Source organism: Colius striatus, chromosome 1 (assembly GCF_028858725.1).
Source record: "Colius striatus isolate bColStr4 chromosome 1, bColStr4.1.hap1, whole genome shotgun sequence".
Lineage (NCBI taxonomy): Eukaryota > Metazoa > Chordata > Aves > Coliiformes > Coliidae > Colius > Colius striatus.
The window spans coordinates 21,640,959-21,662,312 of record NC_084759.1 but is presented as its reverse complement, the minus strand read 5'-3'; the positions used below and the strand labels follow the sequence as shown (position 1 = coordinate 21,662,312).

Below are 21,354 nucleotides of genomic sequence, written 5' to 3'. Positions count from 1 at the left end.
GGTTCAGAGATCTTCTGAGAGAGAAGTCATCACCATTGTCATATTTCTTGTGGCTAAGAAGAAATTGCCTCCATTCCCTGCAGCAAGGAGGGATTATCCTTAATTTCACGTTTGGGAAGAACTGAGTTGTTTAAAAGGTGGAGCAGAGGGAGGAAGCAACCATCACAAGGCAGATGAAAGCAGTACTGCCTCTTGTTCCAAGGAGTTTGAGAAGTGTTGGCTCCATTACTCCAGCCAGTCCTAGGGCCTCTCCTTGGAGAAGGAGCACATTCATCTGCCTTTGATTTAGAGGTGTATTGGTCTCTGCTTATTAGTTCGTCCTTCTGAAGTAACAAACCTCAGCAGCTTTTGCTGTCAGAGAAGAGCAGCTTTTGTAGGACAGGGAAGACTCAAAGCTATTTCCTAATTAATCAGTGCTGGAATGTTGAGATTGTTGGGTTTTTTTACATACTGTCTCAACTTGGTTGTTGAAAATTTTCCATAAAAGTTGGAGGGAATCCTTTTTCTTAAGAGGGATTTTCAAAGACCTGTGTGATTTCCAGATGCTGTGCAAAGGCTGTCTTTTCCCTGGATCTGGGCACCTATGGTGCTGTGTTGACTGCGTAGTAGTTCTGGTGGAGATGCTAACTGAAATGGGCACCCAAGGATTTGCCCTGCAATTGCACAGTAATTTATTTTCTCATCAGTTGTGATCATTAGACTCTTCTTGGGGCTGCAGCACTGGTGGATAGTAGGGGTAATTGGAGGCAAAAATAGTCCTTGTTGGGGAAGGGACTGTTTTAAATCTGTTTTGTTTCTGTGCCCAAGTTTACAAGGCCTTCAGAACTGTGGCTTGTCAGAAGGAGTGACAGGAGCAGCAGACATGGAAGTGAACATGCTGTGACACGTGAAGTGAATGGTGCAAGCCATCAGCAGCATCACAGCCAAGCAGCATCTCGGTGCCCCCGCCTGCACACTCCTCCTTTACCTGTTGTTTCCGTTTCCTCCTTCTAGGTGAGGAGGTAAAAAACCCTCAGAAGGCCATTCCCATTGGCATCGTGGCATCCCTGCTCATCTGCTTCGTGGCTTATTTTGGCGTGTCAGCTGCCCTGACACTCATGATGCCTTACTACCAGCTGGACACCAACAGCCCTCTGCCCAACGCCTTTAAGTACGTGGGCTGGGACGGAGCCAACTATGCGGTGGCTGTCGGTTCCTTGTGCGCGCTCTCTACCAGGTGAGACGCTGCTCTTCCTTTCTGCATCTCTCAAGGCCAACATGTGTCTCCAGCTCCTTCAAAAAATGGTGTATGGCAGGCTTTTGCGTTCACTGCCTTCCCCTGGCTCAAGTGAGCTGAGACCAGGGATGAAATTCAGCGTCATGCTGTGATAGATTTCAGAGATGCACCTGAGCGGTATCAATTCAGAAACTCTCATTGCAGTGGCAGTGCCAGCATGTAAATAAGTCTGGATGTAAGAGTGTAAGTCTGGATTAAGTGACTGAATCATGGAAGCATCTTGACAGTGCAAGGATGGCTTGCTTGCAAGACGTTGTGGCCTGCTGGGTGGGGAGCAGACTTGTGTCAGGTAGTGCACGGTGCATCTTCCAGAGCTTATGGGGCTTACCAGCCATCTGTCTGCAGGTTGCTTGCAGGACAGCCATCTGGATGGGAGACAGGGCAGGCTGGAGGCACAGCATCTTATCTTCTCCTGCACTCAGGAGGCCTATTGTTTCAGCTCAGTTTAGACATACTCAGATGACCAACTCATAGAGGCTCACAGAAGTTGCAGCTCTCTTGCTACCTGAAAGTCAGGCTGTTTTCATTCCCCATGGCTAAGTTTAGGGATCCAGAATCTTAGAGCTGTACCTCAGTTGCCAGCTGTCAGTCAGATGGGTGTGTGGAGGGAGCCCTTGAAGGAGAAGCTGAAGTGAACAAAAGCCACCTGTTCTGTGTTTGTACTGCCTTAACTTGCTTTCATTTGTGTGCCTGTGCTTAGCAGCAGTTGCTGTAAGTAGATGATTTCCCCCATTTTGTGTCCTTAGTCTCCTTGGCTCCATGTTTCCGATGCCTCGGATAATTTATGCTATGGCAGAAGATGGACTTCTCTTTAAGTTTTTGGCTAAAGTCAACGAGAAGAGAAAAACTCCAGTAATTGCAACAATGACATCAGGGGCCATTGCAGGTAGGATCCAAAGACTTGCATGAATGCATGCAAAGGAGACATAAGCTCATCCCAGGAGCAGATAATGCTGCCTGACTCTGGCCAACTCATTAATCGGATGTGCTGCACAGTAGGACATCCCAGGGGGTGCCCTGGGTTTCTGGAGCATGCCCTGGAAGGGCTGGGTGAACAGGAATAGCTGCTGACTGTGCCTGTCCCTCTTTCTCAGAGCTCATTGCTGCCATCCTGTCTCATGCCAAGACTTGTCTCCGTCTGCTCGCTGGGTGCTCTGCTGGCCTTACAACTAATGACTGTGCTGTGGGAGCTGGGGCTGCCCCAGCATCCCTGCAGTGCTTGGCCTGGCCTGGCCACAGGCACCTCTGGGTGCAGCTCAGCAGAAGGCATCAGAGCAGCCAGAGACAGGCAGATGGCCCCTGTGTCACTGGTGTCTGTTAATCAGTCACAGCTGGCAGCTGTTCTGTTCTCTCCTGCCCTCTCCCAGTCCCCAGGAATATGAGAGTTAAACCTCCCAGGCAGCAAGGAGGAGCAGCAGCTTACTCTCTTCTTCCAGCCACCCCCTTCCCCGTGATGCCTAGTGAAGAGGAGAGCCTTGCTGCTTCCTCTTGTCCTTCTGCTGCAAGTGAAGAATGAGCTGTCAGGACAAGAATGTGCCACATTTGGTGGGGAGCCCTTCCACTTCTGCCGCTTCTTTCACAACTTCCTCTTCAGGTGTCCTTGGATCCAGACCAGAGATAAAAAGAGAAAAAGTAAAAAAACCCCACGTTTTGCAGTCCCTTCAGGTCCCTTCAAAGTGGTCTGTTGGTGGCTAGGGCCAAACCTCATGTGCAGCTACAGGGGCACAGCTTGACAGCTAAGCTTAAAGTTTGTGTTGGTTGTTGGGCTGCAAGTGATGGATTGAGGACAGGCTGGACCAGCTATGGGAAAAGCTATGAAATCTGGGACCATCTCTCCTCTGCTTGCTTGCTTCTCTTTCTGAAGGCCTTTATACAGAGGCCTATACAACCAGGGATTGTGTGGTGAGGGTGTGTAAGCAGGGAAATCTCTAAGGAGGGGCAGACTATCTACCTCAAGATGCCCTCCTTTATGCTTGGTCTCATTGTGTGCTGGTTTTGCCCTAGTTAAGCTGAGACACCAGAGTGAGGTGCTGCCTGTCCTCTGTTCTCTCAAGCTGCTTCTAGGAGACAAATGTGGCTTTAGGTGTGCTGCAGCTGTGCCGGTGAACTCTGGCAATGAGACTGTGGTTTAAACACCTGCTGATTGCTGGTAGCTGGGTGAACATATCCGTAGGAGACAAACATGACACCTGCTGTAGTAAAGGGATCCTCTGGTTCCAGCTATGAGGCAGTACTGGGACAGCCTACAAGGCCTGGGGTTATTAGTCTTGCTTCTTCTTGTCTCAAGAGAGCTTGAGCTCCCATGAGATCCGAACAACAGTCACAGCTGTGCTGCATAGTTGTTAACTCTCCTGAGATGTGCATGTTCTGCTGTGTTACTTATTCTTACTTCTCTCACCTCCCTCTTGTCCTACAGCTGTTATGGCATTTCTCTTCGACTTGAAAGATCTTGTGGATCTCATGTCCATCGGGACCCTCCTGGCTTACTCCTTGGTGGCAGCCTGCGTGTTGGTACTGAGGTATGGATGCAGAAGCAGCCTCTCTTGTACTACACAGAGAGAAAGCCACACAGTGATCAAATGCCCTTATAGTTTCCATGGACCCAGTAAAACCATGAACATCTCTAGCTATAAGCATATGAAGAACTTATTTCTTTAAGCTTATAGGGGATTGTGCTTGTTGAATCTACAAGGGGGTCCTCTGAACTTGGTTAACCCTTGGTCCACGCCACTCCTGCTGCAGTTGGCCCTGAGTGCCCTGAGAGATGTGCAAACAGGTAGGGATGAGAGATGGATGGTCCCAGATGCTTGTGTTGTCATCACTCTTGTTCCCACTGGCGATACAGTTTCAGGTCATCTGACTTTTGAAAGGGGATTCAAGGTAGTGTCTAGCAGCAGCAGCAAAAAAGCTGAGCATGTATTTGAAGGATTGGTGCCTTAGTTCATGCCTTTTAGAAGAGATGACCTCCCATAGCTTCCTTAACCTAAGCTAAAAATTGAGTCTCCTCATTGCTTGGCAACTCATGGACAACAGCACTCTATCCACAAGGACTGTATTTTCAAGATCACGTTACTGAAAAATACCTTTGTGCTCAGTGACTTAGTCTGATGCAGGTTTTTGACCTGCTCGTAGCAAATGTGCTGAGCTAAGAACTGTCTTGCAGCAGGTGAAGGGCCAGTGCTGTACTGTAATACCACTGCTCTGTTCCTATGCTGTCCACCCTGCCCCCTGAAAATTCTTGATGACTTTCCTTACCCTTCTTGCTTTTCCTCTGATTTCCTGGTCCCCTCTTCTCCGTACAGCTATAAATGGCTTTGTAATTTATTTCTGCAGGCTGCTGTACCCATGGTGTGGCATTTTCCCCATCGTAGGTTTGCAGAGCTGACAGCCCGTCTTGTAGCAGCGTGCGTGTGGATTTGGCTGCCCCATTGGCTGCCTGATGAGGCAGCAGCCGAGTTGTTTCCAAAGCTGTGGGATCCTGCCGCTACTACCCTGCTGTGGCCAGACCCAAGTTTTTCACTGCATTTCTCTATTTGCAGTGTTTCACAGAAGCCCTCATTGCAAGCACGTCTCCATAGGAGTGATTTTAAGGTGTCTTTTGAAACAGCCCTTGCCTGTAGTCAGGCTTATGACTGAGTCAACAGCAAAACTTTCTGTAAAATAGAGCTGAGGCTGGAAGAGGGATTTTTCTCTATAGATCCTCGTGTTTATACATTAGGGCCCTGCTGAATGAAGTGCTGTCCACATAGACCACAAAAAAAAAAGTCGAGTTCTTTGGTTGCCTCTGTACTGACATTACACCCAAGCTGTAGCTTTGCTTATGCCATGATGTTGGTATTCCTCACATTTTCCCCTGAAACAGAAGGGTGTAGATGTTATGGGGGCCTGCTCTGGTGCTACAGTGAGCTGGGGTGCAGCTATGACTATCTGTGTGGCTTATAAATTAATGGCATCCTGTGCCAAACCAATATGCTCTTTGTTTCCTTTCCCTTTTCCTAGGTATCAGCCAGAGCAGCCTAATTTGGCATACCAGATGGCCAGGACAACAGAGGAGACAGATAACAATGAGTCTGTGAGCACCAGCGAGTCACAGGCTGGATTCCTGCCAGAGGAGGAGGAGAGATGTTCCCTCAAGGCCATACTTTGTCCCCCAAATTCAGACCCTTCCAAGTTCTCTGGCTCAGTGGTGAACTTCTCGACCTTCATCATTGGTAAGCACCAGGCAGTGACCCAGCTGGTAGCAACTTGCACTCGCCATGGTGGAAAATCTCACTTCCTTGCTCTGGTTTTGAAGAGCTGTTGTAATGGCCAAAGTAACTAAAGACCCACAGATTAAATACATGACTTGAAAAGCAATCCACAAGTGAGGGATGTGACTATACAGGGGGAAGGGCCTCTCTCTTGCAGGTAGGTTTTTCCTATATTTGTGTTTTGTTTGATGAGCTTTCAGATTCTGCTTTGCCTACTTGTGGTTTTGGGTTTTTCTTTTCTTTCCTGTTCCTAAAAAAAGAATCAGTAAGCTTTTGGTGTCTGTTCACAGGTTTCCTTATCGTGGGTAGCTGTATCCTCACTGCCCTTGAGCCAAGCGTTCTGATAAAGGCTGTATGGATTATTGCTGCCATCCTCATTCTCCTTGTCAGCTTCATTATATGGAAGCAACCTGAAAGCAAAACAAAGCTCTCCTTTAAGGTGAGTGACCTGTAGCTAGGCAAGAGCTGCCGGGGTGATGGTTGGAGGAGGATGTGCTTGTTGGCCTCTGTCAGAAGTGGGGCCTTGGCCAAATGCATGTGCAGAAAATATAGGCGTGATGTGAACTGTTCCATGTAGAGCTGCCACTAGACCTGATGGTTTGAACTCTCCTGATGGTTTGAACTCTCCAGCTGACGTGACTATAACCTCTCGTAGTCTTCACTCGTTGCACGGAGGGATGTCCTACCAGAACCAAGCTCAACCTGAGTGTGATTTCCCACACTCACCGTGTCTAACCTCAAATATGAGTGTAGATGCTTTGCTGTCAAGTGCAGCATGGCAGGTGCAGCGTTGTGGCAAGCCCGCTGCCCAGCAATGCCCCCCAGGCAGAAGCACATTTGGCACAGAGAGAGGGGCTGAGAGGGTTAGCTGAGAGCTCAGAGGAGAGAATCGGGAGGGGAAGCAGTGGAATTAGAGCAGAGGTGACAATAAAGGACTTGGAAAGAAAAGTAAATGGTGCTGGAGTGAAGGAGTAGCTGGGAGGGCAGAACCTGGTGTGGAGATATGGCTGGGTGGGTAGGACAGTGCTTTGGAGAGCAGAGGGTTATAGGATATGGAAGAGACAGAGACTAGAGGAAAAGGGGATGGATTTGAAGTGCCACATCAGATCTTGGATACAGAAGGAGAGAGAACCCAAGAAGTAAGCTCATATGTGAGCATCAAAGGAGTACTGCTGAAAGGCTCTGAGAAGTGCACCTTTAGTCCCCAGGGAGACTAAGGGATGGCAGCCTTAAATATAAAGAGCTCTATCATTTTCCTGCCCTATCCAAGCACACCGTCCTTTCTAAGTTTGGTTATTTTTTCCCCGGTGTAATCCTGCAAGTCATGTTTTGTTATATCAAATTCAGGCTGTTTCTCCAATTTATTAAATTAGCTTTGGATTCTAATCCCATCCTCCAGACTGCTCTCATTTTGACTGCTTTTCAGTTATAATCTTTCAGCAAATTCTCAGATTTTAATAGCTGAATAGTTGCACAGAGTTGTGCAAGGTAGTGTTTACAACTCATCTTGGCGTTATGGGCCCACAAGTGGAAACAGAAATATCCAGGAGCAGCAACGCTGGGGGAGGTGTTGTCCAGACTGTATTTGCTGAACTTGCTCCTGAGCAGCGCTCTTTGCCTGACACTCAGGGTATTTTACCTCTTATTTTTTACCCTTGACCACTATCCTGTCTGAGGAAAAAAAAGATTAGACCTGTCACTGCTAAATCTGCAATGGCCATTTCTTATACCCCTGTTGTCCTTGAGACATTTACAACCTGACTGTTCAGTGATTTTTCTCCAAAGTCTCTGGGAATCCAAGGCTAACTGGTTTGTTTCCCAGATGTCTTTCTGTATTTCTTCTTAATGGGTAATTTGTCTCCCTTCCTTGGTCTTCAGAGACCTTACCAGTCTACCAAGAGCTCTCAGAGATGCCTATTAATAGTTCAGAGATCACTTCTGCAATCTCTGGGTACAAAACTCACCTGCCTAGGGAAATTTCATTTGTCCCTACTGACTTGACAAAGCCTAATTTAGAAGAAAAAGATTCTTCTTCTGCTTTCTAGTTTGTGTGCCCACCCCCTTTCTCTGATGGCGTGACGTTGGGCTTTTTTGTGAAGCTGAAGTCAGCAAAGGCCTGTGATGTTTTTGTAAATCTCTTTTTACCTGTAGGAGTGAAGTTCTCTTTCCACTTGGTTCCACCACATTCACAAACCTTTTGGTTCTTATAATTTGTCCTTTCTGATTTAGTCATTACATGCATTTGCCTTTTCTTTACATTCCCCGTACCACCTTCTCCTGCTCTTCACTAGGTGCCTATCATGATGCAGTCCTTCATTTTCCTCTTCTCGCCTTCCCACCACAGGTATTTAGTATCGCTACTAAAATTTGCCTCTTGCTTCCTTCCATACCCCAAAACAAGGACAGCCATTCTTAAAACAGCTGAACAACACTGTTCATGTCCCTCTCCCACAGTGCACCAATGTCCTCCGTTTTGGTCTAACGTTGCCTTCTCTCAGATCTGGCAGCTGAAGAGTTGGGGAACAGCCGTCGCCTCCCATTCACAAGGGATGCAGTGTTCCTGCCTGCCCACTGGCCTGTCCTGTGGATGTAATGTCTCCTTCTTTCTTTTTCAGGTACCTCTTTTGCCCTTTCTTCCTGTTGTGAGTATTTTTGTGAATGTTTACCTCATGATGCAGCTAGATGTAGGCACATGGATACGATTTGCAGTCTGGATGCTCATAGGTGAGTTTGAGAGTAAAAAATGCTGGGTTCAAAGTTACTAGATTTCATTAACTGTAAACGTATTGCAGCATTCTAGGGAGGGATTCTGCACTCTCATCATCTTCAGGCAAACTTGGTGATTTAACTGAAGCTATTTTGGCAGTGTGTCATAAGCCTTGTCTTAAATTCAAGGGTCCTGAAGCCTTTGTGAGGACAAAACAACAGCTCATGAACCATCTTTAGTGTTTTACTGCCAGCAAGAAACCATGCAATGTTTCACGTTGACTGGCCTTCAGTGGCAGCCCAAGTGGTGTGGCTTGTGCTTCTGGAGCTGAAGGGGCTGAGCTGTATCCCAAGGTGCTCCCAACAGCCGTGTGAAGCAGGCTGAATTGCCTGAAATGGCCAGGGGATTTGTTATGATGAAAACAAGTAAGATGAGCATCAGTTTCAGATGTATTTTACTGAGATAGAGACTGTAGGCACAAAAGTGGAGAAAGCTTCCTGCAGAAAACACTGCAATGAGCTTGCTGAGAAGCAGAAGTTTATTCTATAATCAACTGCTTGTTTGGGGCCTGGATAGATCATCTTTTAAAAACTGGTGCATGTCTGTCTTCGTGACTTTTTTCTAAGGAAAGCAGTGGCTCCCTGCTAGAAGCTGGCTATCAGGATGGCTGGGTATAATCCTGGTGTAACAGCAGATTAAACAGGAGCCATCAATGTGCGTCTTGGCCAAGAAGGCCAATGTGCACCAAGAAGGTTGTGGCCAGCAGGTCAAGGGAGGTTCAACTCTCCCTCTACTCTGCCCTGGTGAGGCCTCATCTGGAGTCCTGTTTCAGTTCTGGGCTCTCCAGTTCAAGAGGGACAGAGAACTTCTGGAGAGAGTCCAGCCCAGGGCCACCAAGATGATCAGGGGACTGGAGCATCTTCCTTGTGAGGAAAGGCTGCAGGAACTGGGACTATTTAGTCTAGAGAAGAGAAGACTGAGGTCAGACCTTATCAACACCTACAAATACCTAAAGGGTGGGTGTCAGGAGGATGGGATGCCCAGTGACAGGACAAGGGGTAATCGGATGAAGCTGGAACACAGGAAGTTCCACTTTAATGTGAGGTGAAACTTCTTTACTGTGAAGGTGAGGGAGCCCTGGCACAGGCTGCCCAGGGAGGGTGTGGAGACTCCTTCCCTGGAGGTTTCCAAACCCACCTGGACACGTTCCTGTGTGACCTGATCTAGGTGTACCTGCTTTAGCAGGATGATTGGACTGGATGGTCTCTGGAGGTCCCTTCCGACCCCTACCATTCTATGATTCTAGGATTCTGTAGCCTGTGTTGGTACATATTAGAAGTGGTTTCTGTTTCCTAAGAGACCTGACAGTGCCCTCTCCCCTTGTCTTCCACAGGCTTTATCATCTACTTCACCTACGGGATATGGCACAGTGTGGAAGCTGCCTACACGGCCTCTTCAGACGCGGAGCGGAGCGCAGACGCCGCCTCAGAGAGCTGTAAATGAGCACGGGGCTGGCGCGCGGGCGGCCGGGCGGCAGCCAAGGGCCTTGTGGTGGGGATCCTCAGCCCGGTCTCCTCCGGTTCGGCAGCGATACAGGAGTTGGGCAGCGTGACACAGCACTCCCCAGCCCTGGTGCTGCAGCTCGCAGCTTGCTTAGTAGCACAGTTAAAAGGGATCACAAGGAAAAAAAGCCACAGCTCCCGCCTAGTCCCGGCAGCTCATGTGGGGCTACGCGCCTCCCGTCCTCCCGCTCCTGGGGTTTTTTTGTTGTCCATTGTGTAGAAAGAAAACTGCTTCTGTGTGCCAGTTAACCTTAAATGCTGCTATGAAACCAAGCCTCAGAAAGGCCTTCCTTTCAGTTGCCCCTGGAATTACCTCCCCACAGATACTCTCCCTGGTTATACACGGAGCAGATTCTGCAGCGCTACTGTCAGGCTTAGACCGGATCCATCCTTCACGCGTCGTGAGCTGTACCCCACGTGTACGCACAAAACAAGGCTATTGCTGAACACCAGCTTTCTCCTGGTTCCAAAAGCCCCCACGAGACGTGCGTTCGTCCTTCACAGCGTCGAGTCGCATTGTTTTTGTTGTGTCGATCTCTTTGTTTAATCACGTGCTCACACGCTTTGCAGTTTCAGTCTCTCCGCAGCAGTTCCGTGTGTGCGTGCAAAGGATTTGGCCGTGAGGCTTTGGTTTGGTGTCGGCGGGTGGAGCGTGGCTGTGCCTCAGGAAGGGGAAGCACAGGGACATCGTCAGGGGCTTGAACTTCACCTGTGAGCAATGCCTCATGCCTGCCCCTGCCCAGGGGAGGGCTGGAGGGATGTGCAGGGGCCCCTTGCTCGTAGTAAAAACACCGCTAAGCTCTAGGGTGTGACTTGCTGAGAGAAACTTTCCCTTTGGGGCTGTAAATTATCTCCAGAGCCTGACTGTGGTTGGAAGGTGGGAAATGTAGAGTTGAGACCAGGGTCTGTGTGTGGTTGTCAATGCCTAGGTTTTGCTGTAGGATGAAATGCTTTTTAACAGATTCCCTCTGATAGCTGTCCCCAGACAAATGCACAACTCTAAAAAAGGCTTGTTAAAGCATCACGAAGGTGGGCCATGCCTACGTAATGCCACCGATTTAAATTCATGCTTCAACTTGAACTGGAAACAAACCATAGAATCACAGAATGGTTTGGGTTGGAAAGGACCTTTGAAGAAATCTGACCAGCCTCCTTGCCACAAGCAGGGACATCTTTCATTTGATCGAGTTGCTCAAAGCCCCGTCCAGCCTGACCTCAAACACTTCCCAGGACAGGGCATCCCAAACAGGCAGTGAAGGAATCTCTTCTCCCAGCCTGAGTGGATGCTGGGTGCTGTCCTCTCTGTCTTTGACACTGCTGCCCCTGAACACCAGACAGTTTTCAGTCTGTGTGTTGCCTCCCGTGTGTGTCGCGGGGTGCGCTTGGAGGGCAGTTGCCCCCACAAAATGAAGCCAAGAGGAGAACACCAAAATTAGAAGCCACTAGGTTGAGGTCTGTTTGTTTTAAACACAGGCAAGATCAACACACTCCACAGCCTCCTGAAAAGCACTGAAGGTGTGGTGGGAGGGAGAGAAGAGGCAAACTCAAGAGGGGAGCAAAATTTTCCCATTGTACCAAAAACATAAGGATATTTTTCCCTACCTTGGGTACCAGCTTCTGAGCAATTAAGGCATTCAGCAATGACCATTTGAGGGTGAATTCTGACTGGAAGTGTGTTTCCAAAGAACGTTATTTTAACATATACAGATTTTTTGCTGTATGCCAGTTGGGTTTTTTTATAGAAATGTTAACTTATTTATGTTATCTACTTAGGGATCTGTTCTGGTATTTATATTCCATAATGTTTCAGCTTCTGTGGCACGTAGTAGCAGCATGTAGAAGGAGGAAGGGCCCTGACGGTGTCATTTTTCTTTAGTTTCCTTTTCTCTGAGAAGGTTTGTTGGGAAAACTTTGTGTGTTACCAGATTTGGCATTGAAGGTCTGGCATTACCTGTACTGACCCCAGAGCCACCTGCTTCAGATTTGCTGTTGGAGGTGAGGATCTTCAGCCCCATCTCCCACTCCTCCCTTGTGCCTTCGTCAGCCCATCAGTTCCCTGGTGCTGCCATCTCCCTTGCTCCTTGTTGCTATTCAGCAGATACAAGGAGGTGGAGGAAGCCTGCAGCCCTGTGCAGGACAGGGGAGTGCAGGTGTCTCTTCGTGCTCTGTTCTGTGGTGTCCAGCTGGACCTGGGGACCTCCTGGCCCCAGGAGAGGACTGGTCGGGAGGTGATGGCTCTGGCAGAGCTGCATGCTCCTGCCTCATCCCCTCCAGGCTGCATCCACTCCTTGCTTGTACACTTTGTAAGCTGAAGGGGAAATTTGATTGACCTTTCTAGGACAACGTCAAGGACTTTGGTGAATGCATGGGTTTGGTTTGGTTTGCTCTTTTTCTACCATCTCTTCCTCCCTGCTGATGTCTGCATGTAACATAGATCACTCCAGATATCTTTGAAGACGTGCAACTGCTGCTATAAGCTTGCTGTTGTGGGTGAAACGCTTTAATTAATTTGAGCTTTTCTTTGTAAATAGTTTGGTCATTATTTTATTATGAGAATATTTTGTACAGATACAGAGCATTTTGCTGTATGAGGAGGTGGTAATAGAGGAGCGATATTTTTTCTTGGCACGAGAATATGTCCTTTTCTGCCAAAGCTGAGAGGTGTAGTAAAAATGGCCCGCTGGGCCGGGTCTTTCGGGGCAGACCCTGGCCCAAAGGACTGACTTTGTTTTGGGGTTCCTGCTCCAGAGCCCTTAGGAGCCGTTGGTGCTCGGTCATGGCAGGGGAGAGGGGGCTGCAGGGGACCACGCTGCTGCAGATATTGCTGGTGGTGATGCCATGTGTCGCTGGGTACTGCTGGGGTTTCAGAAGGATAAGGTTTTAGCTGACAGTGCTGGCTGTGGACATGCATACCCTTCCACCATCCCAGGTGAAAAACTCCTCTTCATCGCATGCAGAGGATGCCTGGCACTGCCTGCTGTCTCAGAGAACGGGAAGCAATGTGCTGGGGTGTTACATGTGTAAAGTCCTCTTCGTAAGTGATTGCATTTTATATACTAATAAATTCCAGTGGGGTTTGTTGAATTGCTCCTTGAGAAACCCACATCCAAGTGAGCATTGCTGTCACCTGCCTAAATGAATGAAGGCTGACAGGCTGGAGGGTCTTTGAAGGAGGGGAGGAGGAGGAAAGGTGCTGGTTTTGGTGCAGTAAGCGCCCCTCCAATCCCTCTCCTTCTTTCAAAGGAAGCCCCTTCCCTCTGGCAGAAGCAGCATCTCTCTTTGAAACCCCTGTATAACCTTTCAGTGTCCACTGGGCCCAGCTTTACGGCAGGTTCCGTTTCTTCCTTCTCCTTACCAAAAACTTGCACTTGTTCTGGCCAAGTCTGTGTGTAGGCAGCAAAGCAGCGCCCACGGCCTCCTGCCTGTGGCCTGGGCCCCGTTGCCTCCTGAGGCCATTGGCTGCGCTGCCCACAGTCGCTCCCCTCCTGCCCTGTCCCCATCGCCACCCTGGGCTGCCTTACGCTCTGCCTTGGGGCTGCAGGCAGGGTGAGGGATGCCCGACTCCTCTCTGCCAGCAAGAGCCAAACCTAGATTTTTCTCAGGGTATTTGCTCCTGACTCACGCTCCCAGGAGCGGGGCTTGTGTGCTCCCACTGGCGAGAGGCTCCTCACCTTCTTACTGCCGCACCAGGCAGTGCTTTGGGCAGGGTGACGCATGTTGTCGGGAGGCAGAGGGTTCCCTTGCAGCACACTGTGCCTTGAGGCCATGCTGGACAGTGGTTTGGGCAGGGTGACGCATGTTGTCTGGAGGCAGAGGGTTCCTTTGCAGCACTCTGTGCCCTGTGGCCATGCCAGGCAGTGGTTTGGGCAGGGTGACGCGTGTTGTCAGGTGGCAGAGGGTTCCCTTGCAGCCCATTGTGCCTTGTGGCCATGCTGGACAGTGGTTTGGGCAGGGTGACGCGTGTTGTCAGGAGGCAGAGGGTTCCCTTGCAGCACTCTGTGCCCTGTGGCCATGCCAGGTGGTGGTCTGGGCAGGGTGACACATGTTGTCAAGAGGCAGAGGGTTCCTTTGCAGCACTCTGTGCCCTGCGGCCCTGTGGGTGCAAGGAGCAGGAGGAGTGCGGTGTGCTGGCGAGCCGACTGCGGGCTTGGGTCCTGGCAGTACAGCGATTCTTGCTGACTGAAGCCATGGAAGAGTTTGTATATTTTTATTTTTTAATTGTTAAGCAAAATGTAAATACTTTTCTGTTGTCCATTGGATGCTCTATTTTCCTATTGATTTCTTATGGGCACGGTAAATAGTTTTAATGCTTCTTCTGCCAACAAATCTATTTTTAATCTTTTTTTGTCTTTGGTTTGTTCTGGTGTTTTTTTATAGTGTTGGTGTAGCGATTAAAGCCTTAAGTTTTGAAATGTGAACCTCCCGTCCCCCAAGCAAGGTGCAGGTGTGCAGCTACTTTTTATCCCGGCAGCACTGTAAATACATCTCCCCTGGACAATGCTTTTGGAACTCTGAAATTCACCTGTAATTATGTGGTACTGCATTAAAACATTTTTCTCGATAGCCAAATAAATGATGCCTATTGTTTACCCTCATTTGCAAGCCTGCTTCTGTTTTCCAGCTTGTTCCAACGACTGCTGGCTGTCCTAATCTGCAGGAGAACACTTGCTTTGGGAGCCGCTTGTGTTAACTTTGCCCGTCTTTCGGGTTTGCAAGGATCAGTGGGACAATACGTAACTGGGGGAGTGTGCCATGGTCTGAGGCCTGTGCTCAGAGCTGAGCAGCTTGTTGCTGCTGACATTGAGGTGAGTCCCTGCCTTGTAGTGCCAGTTCAGGTGTTAGATCAGTTTTTGTGAACCTGCAAAGTTAACCAAAAATTCAGCCAAGTGGCATAAATTTTGCCGGCCTTGCAAAATTTGACTGTCTTGGGAAAAAAGGACTGTGTAAGGAAGGAGGGCTTGTGCTGGGGGTGTTTGCAGGGTAGGTTCTGCGGGACAGTGCAGGAGGAGTCTCTGCCCCTGGCCACTGCCTGCTTTGGTTACAGCCTGTTGGTGTCTCCTGCCACGAGGCAGCAGCCCCAACCATTGCAGCTTTCCTCCTTCTCTCACAGCCCTTGCCACAGCGCTGTCTGTGCCAAGTGAGCCAGGGGCCCAGAGGGAAAGCTTTCTCAAGGACATTATCCGGCACATTCCTGAGGTGGGACGTGCCCTGGCCCCTTTTCAGTCCTTGTGGCAAAGCCTGAGGAACTGGGTGCCCTCAGTGGGCGGGCAGGGCGAGGGAAGGGAGTGTGGAAATGTGGGTGACTGACACGTTGCAGATGGTGCTTATCTGCTGCTGTGCCTGAACCACCAGCAGAAATGTGCCGCTCACCACGTCCTGAAGCACGTCATTGAATGAGAACACTGCATCCCAAGATTCCTGTTCTCCCAGGAGCCCCGGCTGTGTGGGAAGCACCCTTAAAGAATGAATCCATGGGATTTTTGATCTGATCCATAGCACATGAACCCCAGTCAGGTAACCGAACAGCCCAGCCTTGCTGCTGGGGGGCCAAGCGGCTGGCTGGCTTTGGCCTTTACCCTAAGGGGGTAACCCTGCCATGTTGTTTTTTCCCATTCATTCCAGTTTCTGTGGGCACAGACACACAGGAAACACGGCAGGACACGCTGGCTGGTGTGCGCCGGCCCACGTGTGCGCTGGCGCGCGGGTTTATTGTCAGGAATATATTACACTTATCTGTACAGCGTGACTGAAATCATACAAACTCTTCCTGTAATCGTTAGCCACAAAGGAAACGGGACCACAGAACTCCTGCTGGGTGGGAAACCCTGCTGAGGCTGCTCAGCGTGTCCATGGGACACAACCACCATCAGTGCAGAGACGTGAAATACCTGATTTTGCACATGATAGTTTTTCCTTTCCTTCCCCACGCCCCTGCTCGCTGCCAGCTCTCCCCACAGCCCTGCTCCCAATGCCAGTCTCTGGAGCCCTTCAGAGCAGCTGGCGGCTGGTTTTATTGCGACCACAGCCTTCTGCAGTGAATAAAGATTAACCAGATCAGATGGCTTTGGTTTTGAAGACGCAGGGGCAATAAAACCCGTTCCTGCTTGGTGCTGGCTGTGCTCCCTCTCCTGCAAAGGCCACCCTGCCCTGCCGAACGGGAAAGCCCCCGTGGTGGCCGCGGCATTTGGGAAGTCTCCAGTTCCAGAGCTGGAGATGACCCCGAGTCTGCAGGAAAGGCTGAGCTCACCTGGTGTCACGGCAGCTGCCTGGGGAGAGTGAGCAGGGCTCACTGGCTGCCCCACACAGGGGGGCTGCTCCCTTCCCCCACCAGCCCTGCCCCCCCCGGCTTTAGCTCCACATTTATGCAGAGGTGAGGTGAAGAGAGACGGCACAGAGGAACAGCAGGAAAAAGGAATAACCTTTTCTGGGGAAAAAAAGTCCATGTTCCTGGGCTTGCATCAGAAGTCAGCACCCTTTACCCGCAGGGATGGGTCGCTGCGTCCCTCCTGCTCAGGCAAAACTCCCTGGAGCTCTGCAGGCTCCAGCAGCCATGGGAAGGCTACAGCAGCCTGCAGGCTCCAGCAGCCAGTGGGCAGGCTCCAGCAGCCATGTCAAGGAAGAATCCAGTTGAAAGGCAGGATTGGGAGGCAAAACCCAGATGGCACAGGGATTGACAATGATAGCAAATGATGGTGGAGCTGGGATCAGTCTCATTTTTCCCCCACCCCCAATTCACTGCTGGAAGCATCTCTTTGCATATGAATTAAACCCAACAAAGTGGTAAGGAAAGCACCAGAAATAGAGGGAAAGAATGAATGGATTAAAAAAGCACAGGCTTGGCAAGCCCTACCCGGGCCAACAATATGTGTTGATGTGTTTAGCACGGGAAAGTTTAGATTGGCATCATGGGAACAACCCTGGCTTATCAATTCATCCTTTTGTAACCAGGGTAAAAAAGGAGTCCCCTAGAGACTACCAACAAGTCACCGAGACTCATCTGGTGCCTGCCAGCAGCGGCGTGCCTGCGCTGGTGCATGAGGGATGAGCGACCTGTGTCTTCTACCTTGACTTTGGTAAGGTCCCACACAATGTGTGTCTAAACTGGGGTGACAGAAGTTTGGTGGATGGGCATTGGATACGGAATTGGCTGGATGGCTGCATCTAGAGATGCAGTCAACAGCTCCATATCCAAATGCAGAGCCATGACAAGTGGTGTTCTTCAGGGGCTGGCACTGGGACCAGTGCTGCTTAACTGCTGGCAGACACAGTTGAAGCAAGGGCATCCTTGGTGAGTCTGCACATGACACCAACTGCTGAGTGGTGCAGTTGATACTCTGGAGGGAAGGGATGCCATCCAGAGGGATCTGGACAGGCTTGAGAGGTGTGCCCTTGTGAACCTCACGGAGTTCAACAAGGCCAAGTGTAAGGTCCTGCACATGGGTCAGGACAACCCTTTGTATCAAGCCCTTGGGGCACGAAGGGATTGAGAGCAGCCCTGCCGAGAAGGACTTGAGGGTAGTGGCAGATGAAATAGTGGACATCAGCCAACTGTATTCTGGGCTGCATCTAAAGCAGTGGGGCCAGCAGGTTGAGGGAGGTGATTCTGTACTCCACTCTCACAAGACCCTGCGTGCAGTGCTCTGTCCAGCTCTGGGGTCCTCAGCACAGGAAACACATGGACCTGTTAGAGTGAGTTCAGAGGAGGGGCACATACGTAACCTGAGGGCTGGAGCACCTCTCCTGGGAGGAAAGGCTGAGAGGGCTGGGGCTGTTCAGCCTGGAGAAAAGAAGGCTCCAGGGAGACCATATTGTGGCCTTTCAGTACTTAAAGAGGGTCTGTAAGACAGACTTTTTACCAGGCCCTGTAGTGACAGGACAAGGGGCACCACTTTTAAATGAAGAAGGGTAGGTTTAGATTGACCGTGAGGAAAATTCCTTATGATGGCAGTGGTGAGACACCTGGGAAGAGGTTGCCCAGAAAGGCTGTGGATACCTCATGCCTGGAAGTGCTGAGGGCCAGTTTGGATGGGGCTCTGAGCAACCTGGTTTAGTGGGAAAGTGCCCTTGCCCATGGCAGTGGGTGTTGCTCTCCAAGGTCCCTTCCAATCCAAACGGCTCTGTGATTCTATAATCTCATCGTTTCAGAACTGTGTTGGTGGGATGAAACGTGCCAATGCAGTAGGTATTGCAGATATCTGTGCATTTAGCAAGTACAAAAGTGATTAAAGTTGTACTTGGCAAGAAGAGGCTTGCTGTGCATGTGTGTGCTAAGAATCTACCTTACCTTCAGGCTGCGCTTGCCAGACACACTAAAATCTAGTAATGCTGCATTTCAGCAGGAGCAGTTGGTGTGGCAAGACCTATTCTAACAAGATGCTCAATTTACTCAGTATCACAGGATCATGCAAAAGCTGCTACAAAAATAAATTTCTCTAAAAGGGAGGAAAAAACCCCCAAAAGTCGCTTTTTCTTTGTTTTTAACACCGTGGAACAGGCCACAGGTGCTTTGATGGTGAGTGAAGCTATATCCAAGCTGCAGTCTGTGACTCCTGAGGACTTCCTGGGCAGGCTGAAGCACAGCTCCCATGCCAGCAGTGTGGCAGGGCCGTGCCATCCCACCTCTTCCTCTGTACTGCTGCCCTCCTGCCCCGTCCGCTGCTCCCTTTGACCCTGGTGCTCAGGCAGGAATGCATGCAGGCTCTTTGCCTCAAGCTAGGTAGAAAATCATGCCACAGATCTCTTTTGTTTTCTCTGAAGTTATGCTCAGGGATGTTTTCCTTGAGGGCCCTGCAGCCCATCCCACCCGGCCGCTCCTCGGTCTCGCAGTCCCCTCGGCTGAGGGTCACCCTGAGCTGGGGTGAAGTCTTCTGCTTCTAGGCAGTGAAGTTAAAGGTAGTTTAGCCACTCTTTTCCAAGGCTGCTAGAAGTGCTCTGTACCTTTGGGTACGCTTTAGCAACGTGAAATAAGAGAGGCATGTGTGGAAGGAAAGAAATGCTGCGCTTATTTGCACTGGTGCGGTCTGCCGCGCTCTGGCTGGCGTTTCAGGTGGGAGGAGGGCAGAGCACTAGCAGGTGTCCCCGGTGCCTCCTCCCAACACTGGAAACCTCTGGGCCAGCAAAGGTCAAGGACAAACAACTTCCTTTCTCCTTCTTGGGACTTAAAATAAATCAAAATGGACAGGAAGGTACAAAGAGATTTTCATTGTATCCAAAGCAGGACAAGGTAAACCAGAATCTAGCTACCATTTAAAGAGACTAAAATTGAAACAACTTAACCAGGGACCTCTTTCAACTCTGCTAAACCCCTCCTCACCTCTAGCCTATCTCCCCTTACAACATGGGTGCTAAGAGCTAAAAAGCAGTGAATGGTATGCATGTCTCATCTGGTGGTCAATGCAAAGGTGATGGTTTCAAAGGCAGTACTGTCTCGGAATCTCAAAGTCGCTGGTGTTCATGTTACATAGGGTACCACTTGGTGGTCACTTGGAAGGCGCTTCTGCTTCTGCGTAACTTTCTGTCTATCTAGATTGGATAGAAATATTCCTGGGAGGCTTAAACAGAAATGCATTTCCTTTAGATACAAGTCTTAGGCACGAGTTAGAAAACTGCTGACTGTAAAGAAAATATATCAGCACTTAGTAGTATCCAATAATATAAAAAAATGCAGTCCAGAACATCTTCAACTACATCTATATGTGTGTGTGTGCCTATATATAGGTATAAAGGTACAATACATACATGTATATAAACACAGACACATATACAGAAATATTCACAACTGGAACTGTATTTGCAACTAACCTGAAATACTGCAGCAAGAGTTCATTCTGATGAACCATCAATATAGTATTTTCCAACTTTTGGCTCTAACTATAGTTATAACGTTGACACACCAAACTAAACGTTTTGCTATCCTATCTGTCTGCTCTCCTAGCTTCTTGCTATCTTGTTTTGCTACCCTAATCAACGTGTCAGAACCAAGAGCTCCTATATGGGGACTGTGAGAGTACCCTGCCTCATGCAAAGCTATGCAGCTAAGCAACATGCTTGCAGCCACGAACCCCGGGCGCCTGTCACTGGTTAAACATCCTGGGGTGGTAACGTTTAGCAGGTTGGAGATGCGTAAGAGGCAGGGGATTTCTGGCACGCAGGTGCCGCGTCATCGCCGCAACGTTTTGACTTTTGCTGGAGAGGAGTTCTGTGATGAGCCACAATAAAAAGAAGCGGATGATGTAGGTGAGAGTTTCACAGGGCTCAGGGCTTCTCCCTCCTTTAGCTTCCAGAGTAGCTCTTCGTTTGTCCTGCTCAGCCTCTTCTTCTCTTCCACTTCTTTCTCAAAGTATTCTTGAAGATTAGCGTTCTCCTCTGACAGTTGCCTGGGGAGGGAAGTAGGACAACATGTTAGGCACAGCAGTGTGAAGTTGGTGGCATTAGCACAGACAGCACTGCACTTGAGGTAGGGCCAGGCACAACCCCCATCCCATCCCATCCCATCCCATCCCTGGCCTGGGTGTTGGTAGCATAGTCAGGATGTTGCTCCTCAAATTGCCCCGTTTCCCATCCTCATTACCCACTGACTGATGTTTCTCAGAGCACTGATACTGAGATCAGGAGCTACTGGCAACTTTGCTCTCAGCAGCTGGAAATTCACAGAGAGACAGGAGGCCTTCCTTATGTTAAGGTAACCAAACTTCAACAGAAAAAAAGCATTTTTTTTCATACGCAGATGAGGAGAAAATAAGTTTTTCCCTTTCTGAAATGTCAGCCTTGGGCAGTTCAGAGCTATAGTCTCCTTTCAAGCTCAGACAGATTGCAAATAACAGCAGAAACCTTGTTATGACAGTATTTTGCTCAATCCTGGCTCTGAGCTCTTCATTCTCCTGTTGCAGCACAGTGATTTTTTCTTCCAGTTTAAAATTTTTCTCAACCTGCAACAAAAGTAGGTTTGGTAAGTCTAAAGAAAGCCCAACACCCAATTCAAGAGAATCTGTTCTTTCTTTGTCCCTAGAGCGACTTCTGAAATGTGAGGACAGATGGAGGTGGTAATTTCGACAGCAGCTGAGACTTAGAGGTCTGATTCCCACCACATCATACTGGTGATGTAAGTGGGGTCATCAGCAAAGCCTTGGAGCACAGGCAGAGCTGAACTAGCCCTCATTTCTAACTGAGGAGGAGCAGGGTCTTAGTCTTGTCCAGAGCAAATAAAACACCTTCCTTGGTGGTGCCCCTCACACTTTCATTCCTGGGGAGCCAGCGTTACCAGCTGTTGCTCTTGGACAGGGAGCTGGTGGCACCTGGGTAGCAGGGGAAGCCCAGCATGGAAAGGGTAAGGCAATGTGAGTGTCCAGTCTAGCGAGGGATGAGGAGTGTCAGGTGGTATGACCTGCACCTTCCAGCCCAACTAACCTCATTGGACCTGAGCATCTGGAACCCAACCTCCAGGATAATGATTCCTCAGGCATGGGGAGGAAAGAGTTACCCACCAGGGCAGAGGGCCCAGCAGCAGCCTTGGATTGCTGCTGCATTCACATGGGGTGGCCTATCCTTTGGAGACACTCC

General features: G+C 49.5%; 2 protein-coding genes across 3 annotated transcripts in view; one reads left to right on the top strand and one right to left on the bottom strand.

Annotated features, from left to right (window-relative positions):
* SLC7A1 (solute carrier family 7 member 1) overlaps nucleotides 1-14,357 on the top strand; it is a 42,292-nt gene extending 27,935 nt beyond the window's left edge. For both annotated transcript variants that reach the window (XM_010200756.2, XM_061993334.1), the window contains 7 exons: nucleotides 994-1,216; nucleotides 2,023-2,162; nucleotides 3,693-3,795; nucleotides 5,276-5,487; nucleotides 5,817-5,965; nucleotides 8,142-8,250; nucleotides 9,627-14,357. In XM_010200756.2, the coding sequence (XP_010199058.1) occupies nucleotides 994-1,216; nucleotides 2,023-2,162; nucleotides 3,693-3,795; nucleotides 5,276-5,487; nucleotides 5,817-5,965; nucleotides 8,142-8,250; nucleotides 9,627-9,736 (1,046 nt within the window). In that variant the 3' untranslated portion in view covers nucleotides 9,737-14,357. The remainder of the gene's footprint in view (nucleotides 1-993; nucleotides 1,217-2,022; nucleotides 2,163-3,692; nucleotides 3,796-5,275; nucleotides 5,488-5,816; nucleotides 5,966-8,141; nucleotides 8,251-9,626) is intronic.
* A 5,073-nt stretch (nucleotides 14,358-19,430) lies between these two features.
* Nucleotides 19,431-21,354, bottom strand: part of MTUS2 (microtubule associated scaffold protein 2) — a 176,522-nt gene continuing 174,598 nt past the window's right edge. Inside the window, exons 13-14 of the mRNA XM_062020432.1 lie at nucleotides 20,626-20,723; nucleotides 19,431-20,171 (exon numbers count right to left, since the gene is read on the bottom strand). Coding sequence (XP_061876416.1) covers nucleotides 19,955-20,171; nucleotides 20,626-20,723 — 315 coding nt within the window. The 3' untranslated portion in view covers nucleotides 19,431-19,954. The remainder of the gene's footprint in view (nucleotides 20,172-20,625; nucleotides 20,724-21,354) is intronic.